Source organism: Petaurus breviceps, unplaced genomic scaffold (assembly GCF_028583685.1).
Source record: "Petaurus breviceps papuanus isolate PSGF00001 unplaced genomic scaffold, PetGlider_PUasm1.0 179, whole genome shotgun sequence".
NCBI lineage: Eukaryota > Metazoa > Chordata > Mammalia > Diprotodontia > Petauridae > Petaurus > Petaurus breviceps.
In genome coordinates, this window is record NW_027185779.1 from 1905488 (window position 1) to 1919381 (window position 13894).

A 13894-nucleotide genomic window follows, 5' to 3' on the forward strand; every position below is an offset into this window, starting at 1 on the left:
TTAAGATATACTGGTAGTTCCTAATTTTCTAAATTCTGTGCCAAAAGGCACACAAATGGGATTCCATGTGAAAATGCTGATGCATATGGTGGAGGAAGACTAAGAGTCCCCACTTTCCCAAGTCTGAGGAAGGAAAGGAAGAGATAGGGTAGGCATCTAGGTAGCTTAATCATTTCTGAATCCTGTCCAACTTTTTGTGATTCCTTTGGGGGCTTTCTAGGCAAAGATACTGAAGTGGTTTGCCATTTCCTTCTCTAGCTCACTTTACAAATAAGAAAAACAGGGCAAACAGAATTAAGTGACTTGTCCAAGGTCACACAGGTAGTAAGTGCCTAAGGCCAAATTTGTCTTTCTGACTCTAGACCCACTTTTCAATCTACTGTGCCACCTAACTGCCTTTAAAAGGTAAGAAGGAGGCTCTTTTGTTTCTAGCTGCAGTTATGGGAACAGGAGGCTATGCGCTATACTCAGACTATCTCACAGAGTCCAACATGAGTGGAAACAAAGCAATAAAGTGGGCCCAGGCTGCAAGGGAAGACAAAGGTCTCAGCATAAACTAAAGACATTGTTATGACTGAACAATAGAGAAAGGCCAGGCAGAGAGGTGAGCCTGGATAAGAAACAGGAGACCTTGAGAATAAAACCTGCTAGGAAATAACTCAGAAGCACTGAAGTTCTTCCAGGGTGACCTAAGGCCAAGAGCTCTGTGCAAACCTATAGCCCTTGGTGCCAAATATATATACCTCCCTGTATTCCAGTACTCCACAGTCTTCACCTTGTATCAAAAACAATTATATGTAACAAATATTCAACATGAAAATATGATTAATTTTCATTATTTTCTTCAGAATTTCATTGATTCCTCTAAGGAGTAATCTTGTTCTGCTAGGGTAAAACCCTACTAATGTCCCAGTTCCCCCCCCCCAAAAAAAATTTTTTTTCCAGGTCTCATTAGCATATTTCATACTCCAAAGCCAAATTAAGTTTAGGAAAAGTTTTAGTTGTTGCTTGAAGCCAATGTCCAGGAATTACACATGTGCAAAGTGAATAGAGAGCTAGACTTGGCATTAGGAAGACCTAGACTCAAATCCTGACTCAAACACTGTCGTGTTAATCAAAGTCACTTAGCACTATCAAATCAATAGATTGTTTCTGACGTCTCCTCCAGTCTGGATTTATGGTCCCGCAACCCTAGGTAAATTAAAATCTCTCTGAGCCTTAGTTTCCTCATCTGTAAGATTGATAAAACAGGGGCGGCCAGGTGGTGCAGTAAGAGTGCCGGGCCAAGCGTCAGGAGACTTGGGATCAGTTCCAGCCTCAGACACTTGGCATCCACACAAAAATAATAACTGGCTGCGTAACCTTGAGCAAGTTACTTAACCCCGATTGCTTAAAAAAGATTGACAAAACAATAGCACCTACCTCCCAAGGCTGCTGTGAGTATAAAGTGTAAAATGCTTATGGGAGAGAAAACTAAGTCTGTTACATAAACATCAGTTATTATGATGTGTCTCTCCTAGCACCATGTTTTGTGTGCAGAAAGCACTCAGTAAATACTGTCAGTTGATTAACTTCACCACAAAAATGTAATATGTTATGGGTAATAACTTAAACAAAATACCCAAATCTTAAGGACCTAAATTAATCTTAAAAGCAAAAATGGAAAAGGAATCAGTAGAAATGGCAAATTTTGAATTGGCCACTAAATCCATAGCAATGCAATTTATAAGCCAAATTTCCATCTTTGGCCTTATTTGAATCTTTATATGTTAAATTTTTATGTTATCTTTAGGAAATCAATTTTAATAAATCTTTATTTTATCTTTAAGATGTCAATTCTTAGATAAATTCCCAAGTTGTCTACATTTCTATTTTCAACTTTGGTTTATTTCAAGTCAGTGATACATAGCAGTAAAAAAAAAAATAATCAAACCTAATATTAAAGCAGTACTACTATAAACTTGTGAAAACTTATGCCTCTTGGTTGGCAAGGGGATGACTGAAAGTGATCAAGTTACATAAAATGGTCATTTCCATTTCCATTCCATAGATTTGGAGCTGAACAGGACCTGAGAGACCATCTAGCTCAATCTCCATTTAACAACTCAGATCTCCTCTACCCAAAGAGTCTCCCCCAGACCAGGAATAGCACTCGTCCAAAAAAATGCAGAGCAAATTATCAAACATAACTCCATTTTCTATAATGGAAATAAGAGAGACAGATACTGTCTAAGCGTATCAAAAAATAAGTTATAAATAAGACTCCTTGTTCTAATGAGTGAACAACACATAAAACAAGCTACTTGATAGGATTTAATAAACTTTTGAATAATATAGCACAGAAAACTTCCAAGGCAGGAGGCCTTGGTTTAAGGGTTTGGGTTTTTTTTTTGCCTTTTTTTTTAAAGAGGGGCTTTGGGGTTAAGTGACTTGCCCAAGGTCACAAGGCTAGTAAGTGTTAAGTGTCTGAGGTCACATTTGAACTCAGGTCCTCCTGACTCCATGGCTGGTGCTCTATTCACTGTGCCACCTAGCTGCCCCCTTGGTTTAAGTTTTGACTCTTCCACCTGTGCAACCTTGGGGGCAAAAGAACCAATTCCTTTGGTTCTTTCATTTCCTCATTTGTAACCTGAGGGAGTTGGGACTAAATAATCTATGTATTCTATGAATCTATGACTGAATCTTGACAATTCCCAAATTACCCTTTGATACTATTTGACCTGGAAAGGCCCTTGAAGGCCATCCAATCCAACAACTTCATTTTACAAATGAGAAAACTGAAGCCCAAAGGAGTTGTGATTTACATATGTTTGAAAATTATACATAAAATTTAAAATCATAGCAAAAAAACTTTCTGAATTACACTGCTCCATATGTTTATATATGTTAAACTCTATATGTTTAAACTACATGTGAATAATATTCTTTTTTATTTTAAAATTAAGACATCTTATAAAAAATACTAGGTATCATTATATATGCAGTACTATTTAAAGAACTAACATCAGAAAACATTTATGATAAATAAATGCTTAGTTGTCTGGCCCTAGGCCAGCGGGGCTAGATGGGTAATGATGAGAATGATAGAGTATCAGAGCATCACAGCACATCACCTATTCCCATAATAGTAAGAGAATCATAGGATTTGGAGCTAGAAAAACCATTGGAGATCATCTAGTTCAACATCCTCTTTCTACTGATAAAACCTGAGACCAAAGGAGGTTGAATAAATGACTTGCCCAAGGTCACATTAGCATTAAATTATAGAACCAGAATTCAAACCCAAATAGATATGGCTCCAACTTCAGCGCCCTTTCACCAAATCACCTTTAGCTAACCTGTTTAATCTATATTTCCTGGTTAATCAAGGGAGGCAGCAGCATGGTACAGTCCCTGACCCTGGAGTTAGACAATCTGGGTTCAAATTCTGTCTTTGATACTTACTACTTCTATGTCCCTAGACCTCCTGAGGATTCCTGAGAATTTAAATTTTTTATTGTTCTTCAGTCATGTCCAACTCTTTGTGATCCCATTTGGGGCTTTCTTGGCAGAGATATCAGAGAGGTTTGTCATTTCCTTCTCCAACTCATTTTACAGATGAGAAAACTGAGGCAAACAGGGTTTAAGTGACTTACCCAGGATCACACAGCTTTCAGCTTTAAAGTTCCAAACAAAGATTAAACCACTTTGAAAAAAAAAAGATGTAGGATTTGAAGTTTTCTACATTTTCCCTCATCCCTCATCTTTGTCCCAGCTATTACAAGTAACTGTCCTATTCCTTGTTTTTTTCCTTCTTGTGTTCACTTTGTATTATCCTTGGCATTTAGTTCATCCTGTGCTTTGGCATTCCCAACATTATTTTTGTATCTACCCTCAATGACCTCCCTTTGCATCTAAGTTCTGTGCAAGTTTTTCTAAAATCTGAACCGACAGATAAACTTCCTGTAGAATCACATCAGTCTCTTTAACTAGTTGCCCCTTTTCTTCCTCATTTGAATAATCTGTATTTGCCATCACCAGAATTTCATTCTTTGGAGCATTTAGCTAAGTGTAAATGACTTCAAAGAAGAGGCGTTGCCATCTGCTTGACCATGAGGACTATAGGACCTTGCCATCTCACTTGGAATAGAAACCTTCCATATGTGTTTCTCTCCCATTATAGTTTAAGCTCCCTGAGAGCAGGGACTGCCTGTTTTTAAAAAATTTATATCCCCAGGATTTAGCACAGTGCTTTGCACATAGTACATGTTTCATAAATGCTTCATCCATTCAACTTCCTATCTTAGATCATGGAATCCTAAAAACCCATTTTCTGAACACTTGGAAATCCATAGAACTACTTCTCAGAAAGGGTATGTATTGAACTATGCCTGGCATCTCCTCCTCATCTAAACTCAAACTTTAAATATGGCAGGATCGCAACCTCTCATGTTTCAGTAATTGTTACTTCAATGTTGGTTCCTCTTCATTGGTCAAAATCAAGTCCAGAGTAGCAACAGATACTATTATTTCTTCATCCACCTTCTGAAAGATCAAGTTATCAGCAAAGCAGGTCAAAAATTTCTCGGCTGTTTTGTTTTTAGCAGAAGAGATGAAACAAAACCTCCAACAGATGAAATACAAGACTTGATTCCTGCCCTCAGGAAACTCTAGAGTTTAGGAGGGAGATAAGATATATACACAAGTAAATAATACAAAATACATAATAGAAATGCAACATGTTATGAGAAATTGCAGACAAGTGGCCAAATGTCAAAGAGTGGCAGTGGGAAGGCATCCTCTTCTGGGTGCAAATTATACTTCAGAAAGAGTCTAAACACTCGATTTACCATTTTATTATTGTTGCACATTATGTCATAGTTGCCCTCTACTACTTAAGTTTTATAACCTAAACCTAAGGTTATAGGAAAGACAACTACAAAAGTACTTTGTGGCAAGCATTGTTTCTACACTGTTGTAATTTTCATGAAATATACCTAATAGATGCAGTATCTGGGAAAGGAAATACTAATCCACAGCTTCTCCTTGACAACTTGATACCAAGCCTGGAGTACACATTCACAAATATGGCCTTCACATGTCACCAGGAATAATATACTGTTTCATTTTGCTGATGAAAAACTCAAGAGCTTCCCACCCCCACACCACCATCCTATTTTTGGTGTGCAACTCAAAGGTTTAAGAAAATCAGATAATTATGCTCTAGACTAGTGGTATCCAACTAAATTAGAAATTCATCTCAGACTTAGAAAGCCATAAATTAACATTATCTGTGTTGTATTGTATTTTTATTTTGAACATTTTTCAATTGCATTTTAATCTGATCTGGGTAATGATACCTCTAGGCTATACAAACTCAACCTTTTTGGTCTCAGGACTCCTTTACACTCTTAAAAATTACTGAGGAGCCCCCCCTCCCCGAACTTTGTTCATGTGGGTTGTATCTATTAATATTTGTCATTAAAAATTAATAAAATCTTGGCATTAATATGAAAATATTTCTGACTATTGTGAACCCCCTGAAAGGGACACTTTGAGAGCTGCTGTTCTAGACTAATGAAGGCCCTTCTATTTAAGGAACACATCCTTTGAACCTTCTTACAGATATTAACTTTGCCTTAGAAACTCAGTTGTCAACAATGTGAAAATAGGATTGTTTAATAGGAATGTTTATGTAGAGCCTACATCAGATTGCAAGCCATCTTGGGAAGGGATAAAGGGAGGGGGGAGGAATTAAAAACTTATGGAACTGAATGTTGAAAACTAAAAATAAATAAACTTAAAAAAAAAAGAAACTGAATTGTCAAAATTAGACCTCCTTTCATAGTAAAGCCTAAAAAAACCTCATTTGCCCCAAAGTGGGATATTTTATGTATTTCTACTGCTAAAAAATAACAAAAACAAACAAACAAGATTCACCACTAATTTCCCAAGCCCTTCCCACTCCATTTCAAGTACTTAGGAAAGGCATTACTACAAGTCCATTCAAAAGTTAAAAGTCCGGCCGAGTAAGAGCACCGGCTCCAGTGTTGAGAAAACCTGGAGATCGAATCCCCGGCTCAGACACTTAGCACCCACCCAGAAACACCTGGCCTTGTAACGTTGAGCAAGCTACTTAACCCCAATCGCTTAGCGGCCAGGTAGCACAGCGAGTAAGAGCACTGGCTCCAGTGTTGGGATGACCTGGATCAAATCCGGGCTCAGATACTCAGCACCACACCCAGAAATAACTGGCCGTGTAACCTTGAGCAAGTTACTTAACCCCGGTTGCTTAAAAAAAAAAAAGTTAAAAGTCAATTTACTGGAAATACTTTAGGGATTCTTGCTCAGGTACTGGCTAGATTAGATGACCTCTGGTTTCTGTTCCTTATCCTATGAATATCATTATGGTAAAGAACTTCCAAAAGCTGTAGAACCAACTCCCATGGAGGTGACATCACTAATATATACACATTCATTCTTACAGCCCTGGACCATGGGTACATGGATACCTATACAGATCCACCAATCAATCAACAAAATATCTTTTGAATATTTGGGGGAAGGGTATGGGGAATATAGACCACATGATCACAACCTTCTGGGAGTCTATGATCTTGCCTAGAAAAGAAGCTTCACACAATTTCTAAGGTGCCTTCCTGTTTGAAATCTATGTCCTCCTATGGTTCTGGTCTCAGAGTTGGTAGAGTCCTTTGACATTTCATGGCGCCCAACCTCTTCATTTTATACACCAAGAAACTGACTCTGAAACTGAGGGATTAACTTGCTCAAGGTCACAGGAAGGAAGACTCGATGGCAGAGCCAGGAATATTGCCAAACAACATGTATCAACTTGGTGCTAAATTGTTTAAATACTGTACAAGTTCTTAAAAGAGGGAGATTAGTCATGTTGAAATGATAATAGGCTCCAGAGTTAGACCTTGGAAATCTTGCTGTTCAGCCCCTCATATTGAGGATGAAGAAGTAAAAGCTAAAAGATAAGAGGGGCTTTTCAAGGTCATGCCACTGGAATGTAGCAGAGGCAAAAGCCATTAATAAAACAGCAAAATGAGAATTGTGTGTCTGTACATATCCACATAACCCGATGCTTCCTAAGTGACTTTCTACACCACAAAAGTTATTGGATTTTAACATACTAAAATGTTTTATGGAGACAATATACAGATTATTGTGAAGACAATATACAGATTATTATGAAGACAATATACAGATTATTCCCCCCCCCCCCAGGGAAACTATATTTGGTGAATAGAGGGAATGAGGAAAAGCCTAGAGGTGAAAGAAAATACATATATATCCCATATATGCATGTATAATATATATACATACACATAGCCTACATATGCTATATATATATATATATACCCTATAGATATATTATCACATATGAAGATGTGATTATATTGGGGTGAATACATACACATACTATATATGTATATGAATACACACACATAGACATAGGCTTTCTCACTGGACAGTCTTCACTCATTGCCAATTGATGTTTGCCAAAAAATACAGTGGGTTACTAGATACCCTCAGGACTTGCTCACTCCAGGCAATCTATAGACAGGCTGGTCTGTCTCACACCCTGAATATTCACTTTGAAATTTCAGTAACTCAGCGTCCCTAAGTAGAGTTGCCCAAATTTCTGAACTGTTTAACAGGCTTTTTGCATCTCAGTGTTTCTCATCAAGCGAATAGGCAAAAGGTCTATAATTCTATTTTTCCGTCTGAAGCAAATTTGTTGCTGTTGTTATAAGAAGCATGTTTAAGCTGTATCTTAAAATATGATTTTCTAGATCTGGGAAGGTATAAATGTAGTTCCATATCAAAGCAGAGAAGGAAATGAATCTCCTGAAATCTTTTTTTTCAACCTTCAGATTCTACAGAATGTCACATACAATCATTTCCCAGAACATGCTTGACTATTACTGGAGAATGATGGGCACCGTCAAACCTTAATATAAAAAGGTCTTGAGAGGTGGTCAGTCAGAACTGCATGATCAATTTCCTTCTGTGACAAACCTATCTTTAGAGCAATGGTTTTTAACCTGGGATAGTGAATAGATTTCAGAGCATCAAGGAACTTAGATGGGGAAAAATTACACCTTCTTTTCAATATATTTGAATACCTTTCAATTCCTATGTATTTTATTCTATGCCTTCAAAAACATTATTCTGAGAAGGGGTCCATAGACTCCATACAGACTGCCAAAATGGGTCCCTGAAACAAACAAAAAAAAAAATTCAAGAATTCCTGGCTTTAGAGACCTCCTTCTTGAAGGTTGTCTGCCTGTGTCTACTATTTGTACCAAACTCCTTACAAAAGTAATTTATCTATTCAAGGGAATAGCCAAAAGGTTACAGGTCTCCAATTTTATTTTTCCTTCTAAAACAAACTCCTAAAATCTCTTCCTTGCAGATTAAACTGAGAAGTAAAACATGAGCTCAAACTGCTTGACAGTTTCTTTTTTGAGTACACAGACTTCTAAACATGTGTATAAATTCCTCCGTTTCAAAGCAGATTTCTGCATTTTCCTAAAGTAAACATCTTTCAGTTCAAATTATATGTTTATAGCAGTCTGTAATATATTTCTTCTAAAGGCAGCCACATGGAAAGGGAGAAGCAGCAGTGTATCACGTCAGTCACATTCCATCCTCTCTTTCTCCCCATGGTGCTCCAGCAAGAAAAGCATGAATGTAGCAGGGCAAACTGGATTTCACTAGGAAAGCACTTACTGCTCCACTGCTAGTCAACCCATAAAGTGAGACACTCTATTTCCTTCTCACATTGCCTTTGAAACATGTACAAAAGCATCCTCCCTCTACCCTTTCCAGGCTAAATCTAAAATTTAACACTTCACTAACTACTCAGATACTTTTCAAAGGGAAGTGATAGCTTTAAACACAGAAAAAAAAACCCATCACTTTTAAATCTCAGGAAAACAGTTGTAGCTTCAAATCAAAATGCAAAGTACTACGCAATGTCCTATGGCTGTTAAAGGCTCAAAAGAAATAAGCTTTCAAATCCATCATCTTCCTGGATGTGTAGTGCTTATACAAAGAGAATCACAAGACTTAAAAATAATTGAAATTGAGTATTTAGCCATTTGGGGCTTTGAAACTGAGTTTCTAAGAAACACTGACTCACCAACCAACAAAGGTTCTTTGCTAGAGTCTCTGTGTTGACATTTAAAGAATATCTAATTGCCCTTTTGGATGATATTCCAATGACTTAAAATCCTGTTTACCACAATGCAGTAGTAGCTCATTCTAACAACATAAAATTCCTATTAAAGTAAATATGTTCATAAACGTTTAAAAACCCAAACACAGAGATGTGGGTGACAGGCAAGCACTTGACTCCCCCCACCCCCCCCAAAAATAACCTTCTCTTAAGGAAAGCCCCCTTGTTGAAACAGGAGCCCAGAAGCAAAAACGGATGTCCAAATGTTCAAGATCTAGAATCCAGAGAATGGAACTTTTCCCAGCACGAGCTTAGAGGCAAAAAAGGTCCTCTTGAAACACCCTTCTGTTTTGAAAGGTTCTCTCTTTGAGACAGTTCTAATAAAGGAATGCTTGTTTCCCCTTTCCAGATACTGTGTTTTAGACAGCTTGGAATGTTTCACTATAGTAAACAATAGGAGCTCTCTCCTGTGTAAGCATTACAAAGTTCATAACCGGCTCAAGATCGCTTCGCTAAAAACAGATTAAATGTTCAATCTACAAAAGGTAAATAGAGACAAGGCTTAGAGTGTAACATGAACTCCCAAACAACCACCTAATGCTTATATATTATAGGAAGTCTATCTTTCTAATTCGGTATGATATGAAGTACATTTTTCTTCTATCCACGGAGAGAATCCCACAATGATTAATAGAGTCTAAATTTCAACCCCATTTCACTCTGCTATTCACCAACCAAAGGCATTTCTCCATTTCAAATTCTGATACTCAACCTGGGAGGAGGAAAAAATTGTTTAAAAAATACTACCACACAGATCACTTACTATGTGTGTACGTTTAGAGTAACAACAAGATGACTTAATTTTCCTTGAAAGTGACAACTCATTTAATTAAAACGGCCAAGTTGGGGGTGGGATGCTGGAATTGAGGTGAAGGGGGAGGTGAAAGCGAGGGGCTTGGAACACACAACCAACACAAAACCTCAGCCTGGAAAGACCTTCAACTGCTCAGGCCCCCAGGAGTTTGCTCAGCGACAAAGTCAGCTGTGATTGCTTCCATTCAGGGAGACAATGCTTCGCCCCAGCAGCACCAGGCTAGAGAGGAGGCAGCTCTCTTTAGAGGGCGCCCATTGGGTGATTTCGGGAAAACATTTACAGCCCCCAGAAACAGAGCCTTAGTCAACTAGCAACCAAATTCCTCCTGCTCTGGAGCGAGGGCGGGGGAGGAGGGCCAAGTGGCGCCAACACTGTAACTACCTAGGGAAAGACCCAAAACCTTCCCCACCTCAATTAAGCCCAGAGGTCTTATTCAGGCAGTTAACTCTCGAAAGAAAGGCGAGTTTGGCCAAGTAGAAGAGTCTCCCTCTAAAATGGGGGAGTCACTCCAAAGCCGATCAGCGGCTTCCAAAGAAACAAACCAAAGCCAGCCTTCCACTCTGCTTTCAAATCTCTTCTGGCTCCTGCGACACTCCCCTACCCCGACCCTCACCACACACATACACAACACACACACACACACACACACACACACTCACTCTTTTCCACACACACATGCACTCGATCTTTCTTCGGGCACAGCCTCCTTGAGATTTGCAAGCGAGCCCCAGATTCTGGCCGGCAGCCTGCGCCCCCCTCGGGCAGCCTTTTCCCTCAGAATCGGTTCCCTCGCCCAAGCCCTTGTACAACACAGAACGGGGGCGGGGGGGGGGGGGGAAACTTTGGCCAACTTCTCGGTAGGCACATTTGGGGTTCTTTCGGACTGGCGAAATCTCTCCGCCACTTGCATCAGCATGAGAGAAAAAAGGAGGAAGAGGGGCCTGGTGGGGGGTGGGGGTAAAGACCCCAAAGTTTCCAGAGCGTCCCTCCTTCTAAGTTAGACCCCCCTCCCTTTCCTCCTTCCCCCAGGCTGGGCACGGAGGAGCTAAGGAGGGAGCGGAGAGCACAGCGTGCGCCCGGCGTGTACCGATTGCATCTTTCCTCTGGACTCCAGCTTACAACACTGCGTCCCCCCTCCTTTCGTCCCCAGTCTTCTCCGAGCCATAAAGGAAGACGATCAACTGTAAAGTAAAGTTGAGAAAGACCTCAGGGGCCTCTATAGCCCAAAAGGCGGTGGCTCTAGTGCTACCCATCCCCAGAGATGCCAAAAAAAAGAAACGCTCGGGGGAGAGGGAGGGAGGGAAGGAGGGAGGGAGGGGGGGAGAGAGAGAGAGAGAGAGGGAGAGGGAGAGAGAGAAGGAGGGAGAGGGAGAGAGAGGGAGGAGAGAGGGAGAGAGAGAGAGAGAGAGAGAAGAGAAGAGAAGAGAAGAGAAGAGAAGAGAAGAGAAGAGAAGAGGAGAGAGAATCAGTCTTTCCCGTTGGGTAAAAAGGCGGAGAACGAGTACATTCTCTCCAGGAACCCAAGAAAGGATAGAGGGGTTCCCGCTGGACACTTTAAGATGGGATCCCTAAGAGGATCAGGGGTGGACGGGCAGGATAGCTGTTGCAAGCCACTGTCCGGAAGATATCCCTCTGGATCGGGAGTCCTCGAGGCAAGCTTTCTCCAGAAGAGCAGCTAGAAAATCCAGCGACAGACATACATATACACACACGTCCGTCCACCATCATCAACCCCAACCTCTCCCATCCCTGCAAACTCACCGACTCCCCAGACACACAGGCCACCAAGCCAAAGGTGAGCAGTATCCACACGCGCCGCATAATTCCCAGGGAATCAGCTGCTCCCAGTCAAGCGCGAACCCGGGGCACCTCTGCCGCTCTCAATCCGGTCGGGAAGAAATGACAACCACCAGCCCCCCCTTCTTCCCCAGTTCCCGACTAATGACTGTCCCGAAGCCGAAGAGTGCCGGGGTAGCAGCGGCAGCAGCAGCAGCGGTGGCGGCGAGGACTCCTGAGGGTTCAGCTTTCTGCTCTTTCTCCTTCCCCTTCTCCAGCTGCTGTTGCTGCTGTTTGCTGCCGCCGCCGCTGCCTTTGCTGCCGGGGCTCCTCACTTGTTGGTTTCAGGACTCGCAGAACAGATCCTGAAGCGGTTCTGGGGCTTTTTCTTTTTTCTTTTTCTGTGATGGTTGTTTTCAGTTTCTCCAATGTCCTCCCACCTTTGGTTTAGCTTTTCTTTTTCTTTTTAATCAATAAATTAGTAGTTATAATAATAATAATAACGTTAGAGCCAAAGTTTTGGGGGTGATAGAGTTAAGCAGGCGAGAAGCCTTTTGAGCTGAAGCTCTCGGAGTATCTGGAGAGAAGTGCGTCCTGGTCCCTGCTTGTTGCTGCAACAGCTGTGCTCCACCTCCTCCTCCACCTCCTTCTCCACCTCCTCTCCGTCCTTCTCCTCCTCCTCTTTTACCCCCCTCCCTCCCTCCCAGAGTCCGTCTCTCCTGGCTCCTCCGTGTGTCTGTGTGAAAGAAGTCAGCAGTGCGACTCCTAGTTAAAACCGAGGAGAAATTCCTACAGGGTTCCAACGCAGATTGGCAGCTTATCCCACCAGTGGAAGCAGCAGAGTGCCAGGTTGCAGCCCTCTGGTCTTCTCTTCCACAAACCAAAGCCACTTCATTTCTTTCCCTCTTCTCTTGTCTTTCTTCTAGTCCATTCTCACTCCTAACAAACGGGGAGGAGAAGAGGGATCTATCTACTACCATCTACTGCCCAGCAAGGTGATGAGGAAAAGAATGAGGAAAAAGTATACTTTCAATTGGTGAGACTTTGACTCATATCAATTTTTTTTTTTAAAATAAGGTGATTATCCCGTCGGGTCATTTTAAAAATACATTTTTATTGATAATTTTTGCTTTTATTTCACCTATATTTTCTAATGTAGTTCCCCCATTCCTGCCATCTTGATCAAAAAGGAAAAGGGGGGAAAAAAGCACTTCAACAAAACTAAGACATCAAAAAAGTCTAACTTTATCTGCAGCGTTCCATACCCAAAGACCCCCCCACACACACACACACTTCTATGAGGAAGGTGCCTTCTAATGTATCTTTTTTGAGTCCAAGCTTAGTCATCATCATTGAGTATCAGTCATCAGTCTTTATTTTATTTTTTTTTATAGTTCGTGGGATTATTGTTTGGAATTTATGAAAACTGCTTTTTTTAAATAGAGTGGAAAGGAAAGTCCATGACTCCAAAATGTAACCCTTCCCCGCGCCCCCCTTAGAAATCCTGAATTATTTCAAAGCATAGGACAAGTGCCACCTTTTAACTGATCACCCCAGTAATTAACACTCTCTACCTTTTGAAATTACTTAGTATTCATTTTGGGGTGGGGGTTGTTGTCAGCGGTGGTGATTTCGGGATTTTTGTTCCAGGAATGTAATTAAATCCTTAAGAGCATCTCCTGGATCCTGAAGGGTTTAAGTGAGATTCGGCCCAATATAGGTAAGAAGGAGAACTTGAACTCAGGTCTTCCTTACTCCAAGACCAGGAAGTTATTCCTTATGCTACAACTGTCCTTATGTAAACATACTTTTTAAATTCTTTGCAATATAGAAGGCCATAGCTTTAGAGTGGGAAGGTACATTGGAGGCCTTCTATACAAATCCCTTGGTTTGCAGATGAGGAATTCAGTATATACTTTCCCCCTAGTGGTTAAACTTGTGTTTGTGTTTATCCCATTGAAGGCAGAGTATTTTAGTGTTTTGTTTTGTTTTGTTTTTTTCATATCCCTAGCACATCTCCTGGCACTGAGCAGTTGTTTAATAAATATTTGTTTAAT

General features: G+C 40.6%; 1 protein-coding gene across 2 annotated transcripts in view; it reads right to left on the reverse strand.

The window, feature by feature from the left end:
* The window catches only part of SDC2 (syndecan 2), a 141902-nt gene extending 129298 nt beyond the window's left edge, over nt 1-12604 (reverse strand). Inside the window, exon 1 of one of the 2 annotated variants that reach the window (XM_069086588.1) lies at nt 11823-12604. In XM_069086588.1, the coding sequence (XP_068942689.1) occupies nt 11823-11882 (60 nt within the window). In that variant the 5' untranslated portion in view covers nt 11883-12604. Of the gene's footprint in view, nt 1-11148; nt 11260-11822 lie in introns of those variants that run through there. The other variant, XM_069086587.1, reaches the window with a different exon arrangement.
* Nucleotides 12605-13894: the final 1290 nt, after the last annotated feature.